The sequence below is a fragment of the Rosa rugosa genome, chromosome 7 (genome assembly GCF_958449725.1).
Source record: "Rosa rugosa chromosome 7, drRosRugo1.1, whole genome shotgun sequence".
NCBI classification, from domain to species: Eukaryota; Viridiplantae; Streptophyta; class Magnoliopsida; order Rosales; family Rosaceae; genus Rosa; species Rosa rugosa.
Window position 1 is genome coordinate 39,584,008 of NC_084826.1, and position 17,444 is coordinate 39,601,451.

Consider the following 17,444-nt stretch of genomic DNA (forward strand, 5'->3'; position numbering starts at 1 on the left):
GAAAACTCCAAACTGCTACAGTAACCTTCACAGCTCAAAATCGAGCTCTTCCGGCCAAATCGCTGCAAAACACCACCACAGACGTGACCAGGGTGAAGAGGCGAGCCAGATGATGTCCGGATTCCATCGTGGGGTGGCCGGAGGAGGAAGAAATCAGAGGGAGAAGAAATCGGGCCTAAGAGGAGAAAGGATCGGGGGAGAAGAGAGAGAAAAACCAGTAGGTTTCCAAAAATGGAAACTTACCACAGTAACTTGGCTATTTATAGAAACTTACCATATGAACAGTAACTTTAGTATTTCGCTTATAACTTTCGCATACGAACTCCAATTTTTACGTACCACATATCCACGCACTCGGTTTAACGTCCTCTACAACTTTCATGAAGAACATTTTCTCAAATTTTGACCCAAACAAAAAGTCAACTTTTAGGCCCACTAAAAGTGCTGAAATTACAATAAAAATGAAAGTAAAGGTCGTTTACCGTCCAAATGATAGTAAACGGGTAAATTCAGGTTCGGGACATTACATCATCTGTTAATTTAATTTTTTGAATGGCTACACTAATGAGAATTCAAAAGGATTGTATTTCTGATTTTGCTTGGGGATATTTGTAATAAAATTTACAAGGGAAGATATTAGATCATGGATGGTATTGGTATTCCAGATTTCCAGATACTGGTGTTTCAAAAGATGAAGTGGAGGCAAATGTAACAAGCCCCTACTGATATGCGTTATGGAAGGCAGAGTAACACAATATTTTGTTTGTTTTCTTTTTTCTTTTTTCTTTTTCCTTTTCTCTGATAATAATTTTTCTTAATAAAAAATCATCAGTTTAAACAACTTGATGATGTTAACAGTTTAAACAACTTGATGATGTTAAGCATTTGTAAGAAGACACGTGTCAATTTTTGAGGGCTATGACAAAATTGACACAGGAAAATGGGACAGTGATCACCTCCCCACTTGAAGATCATGACATCATCATTTAATTATGCTTAATTAAATGTTGATTTGATAATTGAATGCTGATGTCATGATGATGCATTTTGTTGTGGTTTTTTATTTATTTCTATTTCCCAAATCACTTCTGCGCCTACTCATGGTGGACGTAGTGTTGACCTTCTTTAATTTTCTGTAGTATAAAATCCTCATTTGCTCTATTTTTGCATTGATTTGTCTCGTTTCCACAACTCTGTTGATTTTCTACAATTAAAACAAAAATGGATCTATTACATATTGATAAGTTTGAGAATTAGCCTAAATCTCAAGGTTTATGATGCAATTACGTGCATAAAAATACATATAATTAAATATCCAAAAAAAAAAAAAGATTTTCGATTCTTGCCGGACCTTAGCTTAAGAGTCTTGATAATAGTGTAAGTTGATGTGGACTTATCAATATTCATTAGGAATTATGACAACTAAGTAACTTTTCTTGCAAAACAAGCAAAAAGACATTCCTAGTATTCAGTGATTCCATGATTTTTTTCCTCTTGATCATAGTAATTAAAATGTTATTTGCATATGGAACAGGAAAAAGTTGGCCTAAATGTAATGGAATTAGGGAATTTTTATGGAAGGCAACTAATCCTCAATGCATATTTATAGACCTGGACCCCTGCTCTAGTAATCACTTACAAGCATTTAAGTTCTCTGCCCCATACTGAAATTGCATTCATCAGATTGCTGAAAGAAGAAGATCAAGCATGTTAATGTTTTTGTATCTCAGCCGTCACTTGTCTTTGTGTGTTTTTAAATTAAGTGCAATATATACTTGTCTATATTGATTACATCTCACAATGATTCCGTTTCCTTTCAAGAAAGGGGGCAATGACCGATGTAGGTATTAATATTTTGTTTTAACCAGTAGTGAACTCGTCAAAGGAACTGGCTCACTTTGTAAAAAATTCAAAAAACTTGACTCAAGGGCTTCGGTTTGATAGCCTGCTACTGATGCCTCTGAGGCTTCGGTAAATCAAAAGGTAAGCCTGTATTCACTAGGATCTACCGTGCAATTTCACCAAATAGATCTTTCATCTCATAACTCTTGAATTGATATCATATCGGCAAAAATGAAATAGAGATAAATGACCTCTTGCTCGTGTTCAGTTGGAAGGAAAGCTCTCAGGTAGAGAGATAAATGACAAATCATTTCTTTAGTTTTATTCTATTGTGGATTACAAAGCAGCAAATTGTCAAGATAAAAAATATGCAAGCTACCTTTACAATAAAAGAACCTAACTAGATGAAACATATAGTGATAGATACAGAATCCGGATGAAATGGACAAAGTCATGTAAAATCATTTGTTGATTTGGAATGTTCAAAAGTGCTCAAGGAAACTGTTGAAAAACTCCGACGGAGCCACAACTCGTACATAACCATGTTAAAAGCATCATAATCAGTAGGTAAAAGGTGCCATTGGAACTGTTTGCGCACCTTCAACACATTGCTTTTCAACCTCATGTATTCGTTGGAGCTGATTCCTTTAAGGATCTTCTTAAGCAACGGGATATCTAGAGTGGCAACAACGACTGAGAAGCTCTTCCAGTTTAGTATGTCTGCAAATGGTAAATCATAGTAGTTGGCAATTATCACTGGGACACAGCCATAATACAATGAATCTGCAATACGAGCTGTATTTACTTCAAATCCTTTAACGTGGAGACAGAACATGCTACCAAGCATCGCATCAGCATAAGATGTTTTAAGCCGACCAAAGTGCACAAAAATCTCAGGGTCATTTCTCCAAACTTGAAGAAGCCTTTCCCGTACTGGGGAGTTAATTCCTCCGGCAAAGAATGCAAGTTTTGTTCTGTGTCAAAGGGAAAAACTGAGTTCTAGTTCATTTAGAGATCACCACAATATATAATCAAAACATAAACATGAACCAGAAAAAAAAAAAAAAAAAAAAAAAACTTTACTTATTTATACAAGTGTATTTTTCAATAAATGCTAGATTCACTTCTTGCAACTACTTCCTTTTTGAGAAAACATGAAATGAGATGAGACGATGATTCTTATATTCTGTTCTAGAGAACTTCAATGATCAAGTACAAATGAAAACTTAATTGATGAGATTACCATAAAACTTGTAGATACTAGGACTCAGTTCACTTAGCTCACCATCACTTATTTACTATGAGAAAAGCTAAGAAGTGTGTGCCTTATGAATGCTACATTATGTAACACCTTCGAGGCTATCCTCAAATCTGCTCCATTCCAGTGAAGAAGAAAAGAATATTGACATTGACAATTTACAAACCTAGCCTTAAAAGGTTCTATCTATTGGAAATCGACCTGAAATGGTGATTTTCCTCCATATAAATATAAAACACCTTTCTTCTATAAAGGTATATCACTAGTAAACAGTGCACCTAGGTGAGTAAGTGAAGCTGAGTCTGGAAGGACAATCACAGCGACTCGATATACCCTATACCACCATATCAGAATCATTCACCTAAAAGGTGAAGAATTGTATCATATAGGCGCAATGAGGAGAGTGGACCTAATGGAACATATAGATTCAACCTTTTGGTTGATGGTTAGTATCAATTTTGTTCATATTGTTTTACTTGGCAAAATGGGAATTGACTAACATTGGTTTGATTTAGATTAGCGTAGCAACAACATTACATCAGTTCACAATCTTTAATGAAATATAAACAGCATTTGAAAAGGAAACAGCATAAATGAGTAAAAGATGTAAATAGAAATCCAGGAAACGAATAAATAAAGTTAAGAGTGAATCTACTGTTGGACATCTGCAGATGATCAAGGAGATGCAAAAGCAAGCAAGGACAAAAGTCTTTTTTTTTTTTTTTTTTCTGATTTTCTTTACTGATAGTATACAAAATGTCAACTGAAAAGCATTGTATTCAGAAACAAGTAATCATGTTCATATAATTTGAATTTAGTTGCTCATAACCTATTGCTACTGATGATGAGCCTCTAAAAAGAGGAAAAAACAATTCCAATTTGAGCATATGTCTAGTACAAAAAAATAGAAATAGCAAATGAAGGAAGTACATTCACCTATTTGATGATAGAAGATTAGGGGGCTCTTCTTTTCTGGGCCATATTTGAGGCAGACATGCATCCTTGTGAGTAATGTACCCAGATAGGAAGTAACTAGAAGAGCACACAACTTGAATGGCATTAAATTTGACTTGGGTTGCTTTTTCCATAGCTGAGCGTCCAATAGAATGACAAGCAACATAAAAATGATCTGCTCCACCAGTCCGGTTCCAATATTCGTACTTGTGACTAATATTGAAGATGTAATCTCTTACAAAATCTTGGATACCTGCCACTCCAACTCTGGTGTCGTGCCGCAACCTTGCAATAGAGAAAGGTAAAAAGAAAAGATGTGCCTTGGTTGGATCTTTTGTGATGAAATGACTCTTCAACAGGACCTTCTTGAAGTAACTTTCACTGGCATAATTACCCGCAGGTTCGAAATCCACAGGCAAAAGTGCATTTGCAAAGGGATCATCTTTCCTGTGAGGATAAACATATATCTTAAAGCTCCTTTTCATTTCTTTATAGTCTTGAAGAAAGATATCTGTATCATGGAACACCTCGTTGTTTCCTGAACCATAAAAAAAGCAGCACAGTTTCCAAATGTTCAAATATAACAACTAACTTGGTGAAACCTCTTACTCACCCACCCAGGCCAATGCCAAAACTTGTGCTTACTTATATACATACAATGTTGAGGGATTTACATGTTATAGATCAAGAATAAAATGTAAACATTTGAGCATTAAAGAAAGAGACATACCATTTGGGGCCGAGTTAGGTGGTAGTGAGCGTTGACTTTGAGATGGGATGATGAGATGATGAGCAAAGGAAGATAGACTGGGTTGGGGAGGATGATGAGGGAAGAGATTTGAGGTTGTGGAAATGTAAAAGAGGATGAGAAGAGAGGTTACGAGGGCCAAGCTGGTGGGTATCAAGAAAAAGCTTCTGGGAAGACGCTGCTGAGACAAATAGTAAATCACCAGTGAAGCCATGGATGGGCGCCGAAGCCAAAGCCAAAGCCAGGCAGCAGCACAAATACTATGTGGGGAAGCGCAACAAGAAATATGTTTTTACCTCTTGACTCTCAGCGACTTTTATTGGAATCTTCGGCATCGCAGCAGATTCCTTTTAATCACTGTTTTTTTTTGTCTGATTCTTGACTTTCTTTTAGATCGGCCAATTTTTAAATCTGTAGTGTACAATGGTAACACGTCTGAGTGTAAATCAAGTTGTAGTTCACTTTCGATTCTACCTTATTAAGGGTCATGCCACGCATGTGGCTCAAGTCACAACTACGCTTTTGGGGCTTACAGAAGTGGGTGTAGTATGAAAGGTTACGGAAATACATAATGTTCGTCTATTGATTTAGTGTCGTTGGTGATCTCGGTCTTGGGCCCGAGATCTAAGCCCGATGACTTAAATCGATAGCGAAATGGTGAATATGAGATTTAGACCAACCTTTTTCCTTAAAACTCAAAGCCCAAACAAATAGAAAACCCAAGACAAAAAGCCCAACTTTCTTCCTCTTCATTCAATCTTGCCTTCTTCCCTGCAACAATTGTATACACATAGATCGAACTAAAAATCCTGAAGCACGATCGATTCTTTCTACTAGGTAGTGAAAGGCAAACCTTGTGACCAGTTAAAGAACATTCTTCTTCTTCCTTAAACCATGAGCGCACAATTCTCAATTTACCTCGTTTACCTCGTTCCAAGTTTCTTGTCACCTTGTCACTGCAGTTGCCTCTGTTGCAGCGATTGTCCACCGTTGTAGCAACTTTTGCTTTCTCCCAAATCCTCATCTCTCAAGTAAGCACATCTTTCCCCGATTTTAGGGCAGAAATTGTGTCTAAGTTGAAGAATAAATGTTTTATCCAGAAATCATGTGTTCCCAATGAAACCTCTATAAACGGAAATTTGGGATTGGAATTTGGCATCGAGCATAATCGAGTAAAATCCAGAAAACTTAGAAACACCTAAAGCAATCAAGCCTTCAAGCATGAACCCAGCTCTTAGCCATTTTCTCCCCAAACCTTCTTCAAATCCACTTTTCTAGAATCCCCATGTCCAAAAACCCTCCAATTCTCTCACCGCAATATATTTCTAGCTACTACACACGCTGTCAAGCTCTGTTCATTATCTAAATCACGCACAAAATCCTCTCATTAATCAATTATTGGGTTGATTTTGGCCTAGTCAATGCTTAATTATAAAAGGACCCTCACAGACGTTTTAGCAAAACCATGCTTTCTCCTCATTCCCAGTGATTGCTCTGCTCAACCTACAACGTTGAGTATCGATACTGTGATGTAGAAGATCACACCAGAAGTCCTTATCAATAAGGCATAGAGAAGAACCTTGTGATGAGGTTGGTGCTCTCCTTGTCTACAAGCTTGAAAAAGAAGTCAGGTCAGGGACATCCCGAACAACTCACAGCGCATCATCAGCAAAAGAGACTGTTTGCTAGTCAAACTAGATCATAGCCAAACAGCTTCTATTCATATATCTAAAATTGACATTTGACTTTTTTTTTATAGTGAAATCCACACTCCCTAATTTGTAATCCAACTCCCTCTTTCTTTTTTTGGTCAAAATTCTCATAAAAATATAAAATTTAAGTTACCAAAAAATAAAACATGGAGTCTGGATTGTACAATGGGGTAGTAGATTTCACTTTTTTAAGTGATAATTGACTCTGTCATCTCATGTCATATTACCAATAGTGACACAAGAGAGGGACAAAAAAAAAGTCTCTTCTTACCTCTATAAATTTTCTTCTGGATTTTGAAGTTTGATGCTTGATTAATTTATGTAGTGGGAAGGATAGGGCTTTTATTGGGATTTTATTTAAGATTTGCTTCTGAGTGTAGGAATGTTCCCAACTTACTACGAAATGATCATGCTTCTGAGTGAAGGAATGTTCCCAACTTACTACGAAATGATCATGTCCTTGGTGTGTCTTTTTTCACACAATGCTCAACCCACCTGAATGGCTGAATCACCCTCGAGGAAATGTCTTCTCACCTGAATCACCATCGAGGAGATTTATCCTCACTTGAATCTCTCTTGAGGAGATCCTCGAGATCCTTCTCACTTGAATCACCCCTAAGGAGATTCCTCCTCTCTAGGATCCTTCTAAGAGGAGATTTCTCCTCACTTGAATCTTCTTAGAGAAGATTTCTCCTCACTTGAATCACCTTTAAGAAGATCCCTCTTCACTCATTCCTCGAAGAGATCTCCTCACTTGAATCTCCCTCAAGGAGATCCCTCCTCACCTGAATCACATTGAAGTATACAGTTGGTATAAACTCGATGACCTATTCATCAATACATAAATTTTGCATCATCTCTCGATTTTATTGGAAGAGGGGTATTGTGGGAAAATTAGGGAGGTGTCGATAACATATTGATTATTTGTAAAAGTAAAGTTGAGGTCTATTAAGTGAGGCGGTCCAAATGCCAATTTTAGAGGTATGAATAGAAACTCTCATTGTTTAATCATGAATATTAATTTGTAAATAAAGGTTTGACATAGTATTACCATTTGCCATTCTTTAATTAAAGTATTTTTTTTTCTTTTGACAGCATGTTAAGTGCTGTACTTAGATTCATCTATTTACTAGTCATTTAGATGATAAAAGATAAAAATTTCACTTTATTCTCTTCTATAATATTTAGGGGCCAACTATATAAAGCACACACATTATGCAGGATTGTGGCCTCTCCCTATCGGAGCTCTAGGGTTTCGTCAAAAGTTAGGCTTGTCTCCGTCCGACGGCGCGTCCATGGACGCTGTCATCGGACGAGATCTGGTGCATGGTGAACGCAGTTCCTCTGGTCAGGGTGGCTTCGCTCTTGATCAAGGGGATTGGTGGCCGGTGGTAGGTGATAACAGGTTCGCCGGGAGGTCTTGGTCCAGTTTCTACAGTTCGGAGTTGCGGGGCGGATTGGCGGCTGGGATCGTTACTGGTGGCACTGGTTTGGTGGAGAAGAAGGCTGGGGAGGCAGGCTTAGTGGCGGCGGCTCGATTCATGACTGGCCGGAGATGGAGTGGTTCGATGAACATCTCGATTTGTGGGGTGTGGGCCGTGAAACTCTGGCGGTGGAGTGATCCGTTTGGGGGTGAGCCGGTGGTGGAGCAGCCATCTTGGGGTAGCCGACTAGGGGCTACCATCTTCGATCCTCCGATTCAGATCAATCACCAGTAGCGCAGCAGCGAAGAGAGGAAGCAGATGGGAACTGTAGAGGGATTGGGTCGGGCCCTGTTAGGTGACTTGGATTTCCCAACCACTTGGGCTGGAGTTTGGGTTTGGGCTCACTTAGTGGGCCTTGCCCTATGTTTTATTTTATTTAAAGTTTTTGCTTATTTATATTGTTTAGTGTAGATACCTCCACTAGCAAGGCTAGTTTTCTACATCACCAAGCATAAGTAACACCCACTTTGGGACATCCACAAGACATGGCAAGGCCCAACCGAGACATGCATCGTGTAGCCCTATGTTCAGGCTACGCGGCAGTATCCGGAAGTCGCAAATCCGCCACCGGGAAGCCACCTTCCCGCCCTTGCCAAGTTACCCTCACAAACTAGGCTTTCTACACTAGAATAGTTGTTACTTGTCCCACATCGAAAACAATGTAAAGGAGATGGCTTCCTTCACTTATAAAAGGAACTCTCCTCCCACTTAAACACCATTCATTTCCATTACATCTCTTGTAATCTTGTTGGGCCGCAAGGCTCGACACACTAGTACACATTCAAGTGGACGTAGTCTCCCGCTAAGGCGGGAGGTGAACCACTATACTTCGCTTGTGTCGCTCTCTCTCTCTGTCTCTCTCACTTAAGCTAACTAGAGTCCCCTCGGATTTCTAACGTTAACATTGGCGCCGTCTGTGGGAAGCCAACACAATGGCTTCGTCACCTACCGTGAGCTAAGTCTGCTTAGCGGAACTCAAAGAAAATTTTCCCTCCTTCTTTGAGCTTCTTCAAATTCATTGGTCACCCATTTCTCTTTGGTCATTCATGAATTTTCATTGGTTCCCAGTGAGTTCATGTTTGAATTTGTGTTTCTCGGCGGCAACTTTTGCCAAGGCATGATCAAACATCACTCCAGCGGTACAACTACTCAACTAGAGCAGAAATCTGCAGAAAATTGCACCTTGAGGTTGGTCAACACGTGGTCAACTCCTAAGGAGTGGTCAAAACTTACAGAAACTACTCAAAACACCAACATATGGGCCGGTCAGTGCTTGGTCAACGCCCGGCGGGGTCGGTCAACCCATGCGGGGCTGGTCAACGCCCATCAGGCTTGATCAACTTTTGGTCAACGCTGACCATGGTTGGTCAACGCCGAACTATTCACTTAGTCAACGGCAGCAAAAAAAAAATATATATATATATATATATATATATTTTTGGGCGCCAATTCTCTCTGGACACCCAGAGATCTGCTTTGGCCACCCTTTCTTCTTCGTTGCATCAGGCCGCCGGCAGCAGCTCTCTCAAGACTCAGCGAGCCCCGCTCCGCCCAACTTCCCCCGCCGCCGACCTTGCACCGCCGACCTTCCATCAATCGGTTTCCGAGCTCCGGGTCTTCGCCGCTCCAATCATGGCAGCCAACCATCGAACCGGGTCTCCGCCGAACTTCTTCCGCCGAACTTCTCCCTCCGCTAGCTGTCGATCCAGTGCGCCGCTGACCATGCCTCCGCTGACTTCGGGTCACCACTGAGCTCAAACCGCTGGCACAACCCAGCTTCACCTTCTTTCAACCGCCAGGCGTTATCCGCCACGGGCCCTCCGTCAGCCAACGCCCCGCGCATAGCCCGCCGGTGCCTAGCGATACCAACCGGAAGCCCAGCAAGCGGCTCCGCTCCGCCCAGCTCCGTCGAGTGCTCGGCTGGACCCCACCACCAGTGGCGCTCCTCCAACACCAGCGGTGCAGGCCAGCGGTGAACAGCAGCACCAAAATTCTTCCGCCGAACTCCGTCAGCGGCTCAGCCCCGCATCGCCAGATCCTACCAGAAGCAAAGCCAGCACCTCTGCTGATGTTGCACCGCCAGGCCTTACCCACCAAGTCTCCGTTGCACCAACAACAGCCAGGCATCCGCTCAGTCCTACAAGCGGCAAGGCTCCGCGGCCTCCGCTCAAATGCCTCCGCCAGAGATCCATCAGCGGCAATTCCTCCGCCCAACTCCTCTGCTCACTGCAGCAATAGCTGGCCACCGCCGGACAAGGCTACCGCTGACCAAAATTTCTTCCGCTAGCCGTACACCGCTAGCACACCAAAGCTCCAGCAGCACCAGCAGCCTCCATAGGCCATTGCCTCTGGCCAGCCCCGCTAACCTCAGCGGCAACTCTCTTCCGCCAAGACCCATTCTTGCAATCAGTCTCTTGAACAAATCAACTCACCCAGGGGAGCTTAGTCATCATCAGCACCCAAAAGATTACTCTGGCACCCAGTGAAATCATCCGCCAACCAGAGCACCGCCGTTCATGAGTCACCGTCATGCTCCACCCTCTCTCAGCGGTCAGTGTCCCTGGTCCAAATCTGATTTGGACACCCAACCTTGCTCTTGCACTGCACCCGCTGCTGGCATCTCTGGCGCACACAATTGTTCGATCAACGTCGGCCATTTCTCTCACTCCTTCAGTAATGGCTTCAAAAGCTTCGACCTTAAAACTCATCTCCAGTCAAAAGAGCCAATGAGCTAAGTCTCTGTTCTCTATGTTCATTTATCTTTATTGATAAGCATGAATTAGAATCATTCTAGTGGCACACCACGTGCTTGCTTGCAAGCATAAGCATGAATTCTGATGTGAGGCCACCTATCAGTAACATTATATACTTCCTCTTTATTTGCACTTATTATAATCTTCTCAAATTCTAAACCACATGTCTTCATATGCTATTATTTAAGTATGTAACCCCCTGACACATACCTTGATTCTTGATGCACTACCACTATCATCTATTTGATTACGTTAGTTTGCTATACTTTGACGCACAGATCACGCCATATATTTATCTAATGGTACGCATTCATATGCTCGCTGCGTCGCTCACCATTAGCTTTCAAATTAAACACAAAACATCAATGGCCACTCTCCGTCCTCTTCTAGAGAATAGCTGCTGTATCTTGACCGCACAATACATCAGGATTTTTGTTTCACATGATTCAGATAAAGCACAAATTTGCACATGGCCATGCTTATGAAATTCAAGCATATAATTGTAAATTAACATTGTGCGTATAAGTGAGATAGCAATTGTGTAGAATTGTAGCATTTTTAACATCGTAACACGAGGCTACATATTCACATGTTTAATCAATTAAACTACATGGATTAGTTGCTAATCATTTCTCTTATGTTAAGGAGGCACAAGCACCGTTTCAGTCAATGAAATCATCATCTCTCTACAAAGAAACTCCGCCGGAGCAATGGAGCGTCATGCTCGGCCAACTCCGTTAGCCTCCAAACCGGCACAAGATAAGTAACTACATCTTATCTCATACGCTCTTGCAATTAGAGCCTTTGCCATGACTATACATGTCTCTATACCCTTTAAGCATGCCTACAACATGTTATTAGCAACTTTACTACGAGTACATGCTACACACATACATGCTTAAAATCACTCACACGTGACAACTCATCTAGAAGCTTGTGACACTTACGACTTAATTAAACATGCTCGGATAAACGACTTGCTCGGGTTACGACTCGCTTGGGTATCGAGTATGGCCACGACTTGCGCTTGGGTCACGCCTCGCATGCTCGCACAGCGCCTACACACTCAACTACACCCAACTTGCTCGAACAACCCAACTTGCTCGATCATGTCCCACATGTTTTACTTAAGCCCCAAGTTCACAAACGCTTCATTCTATGTCACCGGGACTACTCCCACAAAATTACTATGGACACCCATTACACTTGCCACTATCTATTGTGCGTATTAATGGCCATAAGATCCACATATACAACTACCAATATTTTACATGTTCATACACATTAATGGAATATTGAATTCTTCTACCATTTGTTGCCCGCTACAAATCGAATTCTTTTCGCATTCCATTAATACGAACGGTAACCAATACAACAAGCATTCTACATATGCGCGTTTTTTGTCTCATTGTGCAGGATTAAACGAGTCCCTTCTTGCTTACGGAGTTCGGGGACTTGTAGGGGATCCGTACCGCCCGGTTACTTATGCTTGGTGACATCATGTGTATAACTCCCCAACCAAGAAGCTCCTCTTACTTGGGGACTTCGGGGACTTGTAGATACCTCCACTAGCAAGGCTAGTTTTCTACATCACCAAGCATAAGTAACACCCACTTTGGGACATCCACAAGACATGGCAAGGCCCAACCGAGACATGCATCGTGTAGCCCTATGTTCAGGCTACGCGGTAGTATCCGGAAGTCGCAAATCCGCCACCGGGAAGCCACCTTCCCGCCCTTGCCAAGTTACCCTCACAAACTAGGCTTTCTACACTAGAATAGTTGTTACTTGTCCCACATCGAAAACAATGTAAAGGAGATGGCTTCCTTCACTTATAAAAGGAACTCTCCTCCCACTTAAACACCATTCATTTCCATTACATCTCTTGTAATCTTGTTGGGCCGCAAGGCTCGACACACTAGTACACATTCAAGTGGACGTAGTCTCCCGCTAAGGCGGGAGGTGAACCACTATACTTCGCTTGTGTCGCTCTCTCTCTCTCTCTCTCTCACTTAAGCTAACTAGAGTCCCCTCGGATTTCTAACGTTAACATTTAGTTTGGTTGCGCTTTTTGCGAGCAATAAGTCCCTACATTTGTTGTGTAGGGCTAGTCGAGCTATATGTTTGTGTGTGCTGTGATGCCCCAGAAATTCGTATTTATTTTCCGAGGATTTTCCGGAATCTAAATTGTGGTTATTGGACGGTTTCGTGGCTCGTGGATGGAGCGGAAGTGTTTCGAATGAATTTTTATTCGAAAAGTATGACTTTGGGGGGGGGGGGGGGGGGTTACTAAGGTTGACTTTTGATACGTTAAGATTCTCCGAAAACTTCCTTCACGAAAGTTGTAGAGCGCGTCGATACGAGTTCGTGGACACGTGGAACGCGAGAATCGGAGTTCGTATGAGAAAGTTATGAGCGTTTGAAAATTTGGAAAGTTCTATATATAGGGGTTTCCGTTTTCGGAAATTTCCATTTTTATTTTCGGAAGTTTCCAAAACCGGAAACTTAGAAACGCTCCGTTCTCTCTCATCACCCACGACTGACCCGACTCGAACCCGGAGATCCGACCCGACTTTTCCGGCGAACTGCGGCGGTCTCCGGCGACGAAACCTTCCAGATAGGATCGCCTCCTCCGTGCGCTCCTCCCTGTGGTGTCCTCTAGCGCCGATTCTCGGTGGTGGCGGCGGTAGAAGGCGGTGCAGGTTGGTGTTTTTGGACCCGACCGGAAAACACAGCTCCGGCGACAGCACGGCTTCAAGCTTCCTTCCTTGGCTTCGTGGGGGTCGTCTGAGTCGATCTATGGTGTTTGTTTGGATCGATTTACGTGGAAATCGGTTCAACTCAGATTGGATTACTGTTCACGGCTTGTGAGGTAGTTTTCGACCCTCTATGCTTGTTTTCTGACTTCGAGCTAGTTATGAGAATTCACAAGCATGCTTAGATGAAGAACTTTGATGTTGGGAGTTTTGTGAAATATTGAGTTTTGGCCGGCGGCGGTGCGCCACTGCCTGTGGCGTCGTTCCGGCGGTGTATGGGATTGTTTCTGGTATTATATGTCTTCTACTCGTCGATACGAACGTTTTGATATATAATACGCATATTTTGGAGTTCGTATGAAATTGTTATGATTTTTACGATTTCATACTGGTTGATTTATTCGATCCGTGAGGATCCGAGCGTCCGATCGACTTGTGGTTGGGACGTATCGATCGTGGATGTATTCCGGAGACTTTGGGAGGTCTCGGATGTGGTTTCGCCTCGATTGGCGCCACTTTGGGGATTTTAGTTCAAAACAGGGGTTTCGAACTTAAATCGTTTGTGAATCGTTACTAAGTTGAAACCGTATGTGATTAGGTACTTGGGAAGTATTCTTGGACGGTTGTTTGGTGGTTTGGCTGCCTTGTTCTGTATTGAAGACGCAGCGGGAGTTTCGAGGTGAGTAATCTCACAAGGTTCAATTATGAACGGATTTAAATTGGTTGATTTTGATTAGCTTTCGAAATGAACTATAGATGATATTAGTGGCATTTCTGAGTGGATGACTATGTGTGTACATATATATATTATGGGATATATATATATATACATATGTATTCATGTTTTGGTGGGTTGTGGATTGATGAAAACAATATGCATGAATTGATGCGTTTTATTGTTTTGGGTTGTGGCTTTTCGGAAAACAAATGGTGGGAAATGGTATTTCTATTATTTTGAAAAGTGTTTGAGGAATTGAGAGTCACAGGTTGTGATTTCTCCTTTTGGTTGATTTAACGTTTTGATCTGACGACCGGTGGTCCGAGGATGTGAGAGTCATAGGTTGTGATTTCTCCGTTTGATTTGATTTGACATTTGGGGTCCGGTGCGACTCGTTTAATGTTTTGATCTGAAGGTCAGGTTGGCCTAAGGATCCGGGGTTGCAGGTTGCATCCTCAGGCAGTGTATATCGTAAGGTTGAACCTTGGCCGAGGTGACAGGTTACGATATATTCAGTTAGAGCTCTAGTCTGTCTGCTATGGTACTTCATGGATCTAAGTAGGTTACTTACGACTCCTGGGTATGTATTTTGTCCAGGTTGGACTAAGAATCATATTCTATTTATTGGGTTAACAATAGGTATGATTGATGTGTGTATGTGTTTGTCCAGGTTGGACCGTTTTGTTGTATTTTGTCTAGGTTGGACCGATTTGATGTGTTTTGTCCAGGTTGGACTGATTTGACGTGTTTTGTCCAGGTTGGACCGATTTAATGTGTTTGTCCAGGTTGGACTAAAAGAATCATATTCTATTTGTTAGGTTAACAATAGGTATGATTGATGTGCGTACGTGTTTGTCCAGGTTGGACCATTTTGATGTGTTTTATCCAGGTTGGATCGATTTATCATATTTGAATTGTTAGGTTAACGATTTATATGATTTTGCCACTGTGTGAATTTTGTGATTTCCTTTTGGGAGAAGAGTATTGCTTTGGGAAGCATGGTATGTTTTCCTTATTCTCGAGTCGAAAGGTTTTCCTCGTGTTTGGCGTGAGTTGTGCGGGCTTTTATCCCGTGATTTGGTGTGAGTTGTTTTGAGTTACTCATACGGGCTTGCAAAAGCTTACCGGGTTTGTTGTGTGACAATCCGGTGCACCATTCCAACGGTGTAGGGGTTAATCCTGCAGGGTAGGATAATCGGGGCTGAAACCGAGGTAGCTGGTTGGCAGCAGAACTGGTAGGAAGCAAATTTGATTGGCTTTGCCATTGTTATGACTTCCGCTATGTAGTAAACTCTGAGGAGCTTTTGCATTTTATCTTGTTGTTGACAATTTAATTCGTAAGCTTATGTAATATATGACTCTGTGGGCGGGTCAATATTGACATAGTGGGTTCAGGGCATCAATATGTTTGTTGTATAAAGGGAAAAAGTTTTCCAGGTATTTGGTATTGATGGCTGAACGTTCACGCATGTATAATTATGGGGTTATATATCGATTTTTAATTGTGTTAAAAATCAGGGGCGTGACATGTGCACTCAAAGTGCCTTGTCTGCTTTAGGTCGGCGGCGAGTTCCTTTCTTCGACAAATGGTCGCTACCGCCTAGTGGCAGGGTGTGGCTAGTCTACCTATAAGTTCTAGTTAATTAAGGGAATGTTTTAGGGTTTAGGGGAAAGAAGAACCCTTGCCGCCATGACAGATGTCCGGCCTGGAAACTCCACCGCCGGCGCCGGTCAGGCCCAAAAACCCAAGCCTTCCTTTGCCTCCATCCTTTCGTCTGACCCTCCGCTTAACTTCTCCCTCGATACCCTCCCTTCTCCCTCCTTTGACAATGGGAAGACCACCATACAAATTTCAGAAGAGCCTTACCTACGTGGTCTGAAGCGTTGCAAGTCTTATCTGGTTGGTCGTTTGTTATCCCCCCCGAATGGTATCACGCCCAAATCACATGAATTGGTTGCGCGCTTGAAATCATGCTGGCCCTCTCTATCGAACTGGACTGTGGCGCCTCTGGGACGTGGCTTTTTCATGCTACAATTTCAATCTCCAGAGGACATGCAAAGAGTTTGGTCTATGGGCTCCATTAACCTAAAACCTGGAATCCTACGCTTAATCAAATGGACTCCTGATTTCTCTCCATCAACATACAAGAACACTTATGCTCAGGTGTGGGTGCGCCTCTGGGATTTAGGTTTTGACTTCTGGGAACCACAAACGCTATTTGAGATTGCTAGTGGAGTTGGTCTGCCCGTGAAACTGGACCCTAGGACTGCCAGCCGCTCTGTTGGCCTTTATGCCAGAATATTGGTCGATGTGGACCTGTCTAGGCCACCTGTTACTCATCTTCAGGTTTGCCGTGCAAATGGAGCATCAATTTCAGTTGGGATTGAGTATGAAACCATGCCCAGTTTTTGCGTTTCATGCAACACTGTTGGCCATGTTGCCTCAACCTGCAGGGTTAGGGTCCCCTCTGAGGCGTCACCGACTAGAGGACGCTCAGCTACCCGCGCTAAGCCCGCCCAGAAACGCCGCTCCCGGGAGAGTACCGCTGCGAGAATGGCGCGGTTGGAGAATGTTGTAAGAGAACATCATCCCCATGCAGTTGCTGCATTACCTCCATCCTCACAGGAGGGGCCGGTTGTAGGAGAGAATCATCCCATTACAACCGTTGAACCACCTCCAGTGATCCATGAAAGTCCAGTGATCCAGAGAATGGCTCCGGCTATGGCAGAAGCAGGTCCCCAAGATTGCTCCTCTTCTGCAAGTGTTCCACCGGGGTTTGACAAACCTCCTAATGATCTTGAAGTGGCCAACAGTCCCTGCAACGTAGCAGATCCTCTAATAATTGCTCAAGTTATTGAGCCTGCCCCTCCCAATACTCTGCTAGAGGAGGGCGAATTTACTCCCGTTGTCACCAAGCGAGAAAGGAAAGAACAAAAAAAGTCAGAAAAGATGAAAGTTAAACTAAAGCCGGGTAACCGTGCTATTGTCCAGAAGAGTGCAAAGCACATCAATTTCCGATGAGAGTTCTGTATTGGAACGCTCGTGGCATCGCTAATGATGACACACAACGAGCATTAGCTAACATGGTAAAGTCTCACAAAGCTCTTCTAGTTTGCATTTCCGAACCTTTCGTTACTTTTGATTCTGTTCCTTTCTCTTTTTGGAGGTCTTTGGGCCTCAAACTTGTTGCTACTAATAACCGAGGTCTGCAAGACCCC

At 42.6% G+C, this 17,444-nt stretch overlaps 1 protein-coding gene across 1 annotated transcript; it reads right to left on the reverse strand.

Moving 5' to 3' along the window:
• Positions 1-2,138: 2,138 nt before the first annotated feature.
• Positions 2,139-5,120, reverse strand: LOC133723641 (probable glycosyltransferase At5g03795). Its single transcript, XM_062150534.1, has 3 exons — positions 4,785-5,120; positions 4,037-4,592; positions 2,139-2,816 (listed from the first exon to the last, which is right to left on the reverse strand). Exons 1-3 carry the CDS (start codon positions 5,014-5,016, stop codon positions 2,294-2,296), a joined length of 1,311 nt encoding a protein of 436 aa, XP_062006518.1. The 5' UTR covers positions 5,017-5,120; the 3' UTR covers positions 2,139-2,293.
• Between the last annotated feature and the right edge of the window lie 12,324 nt (positions 5,121-17,444).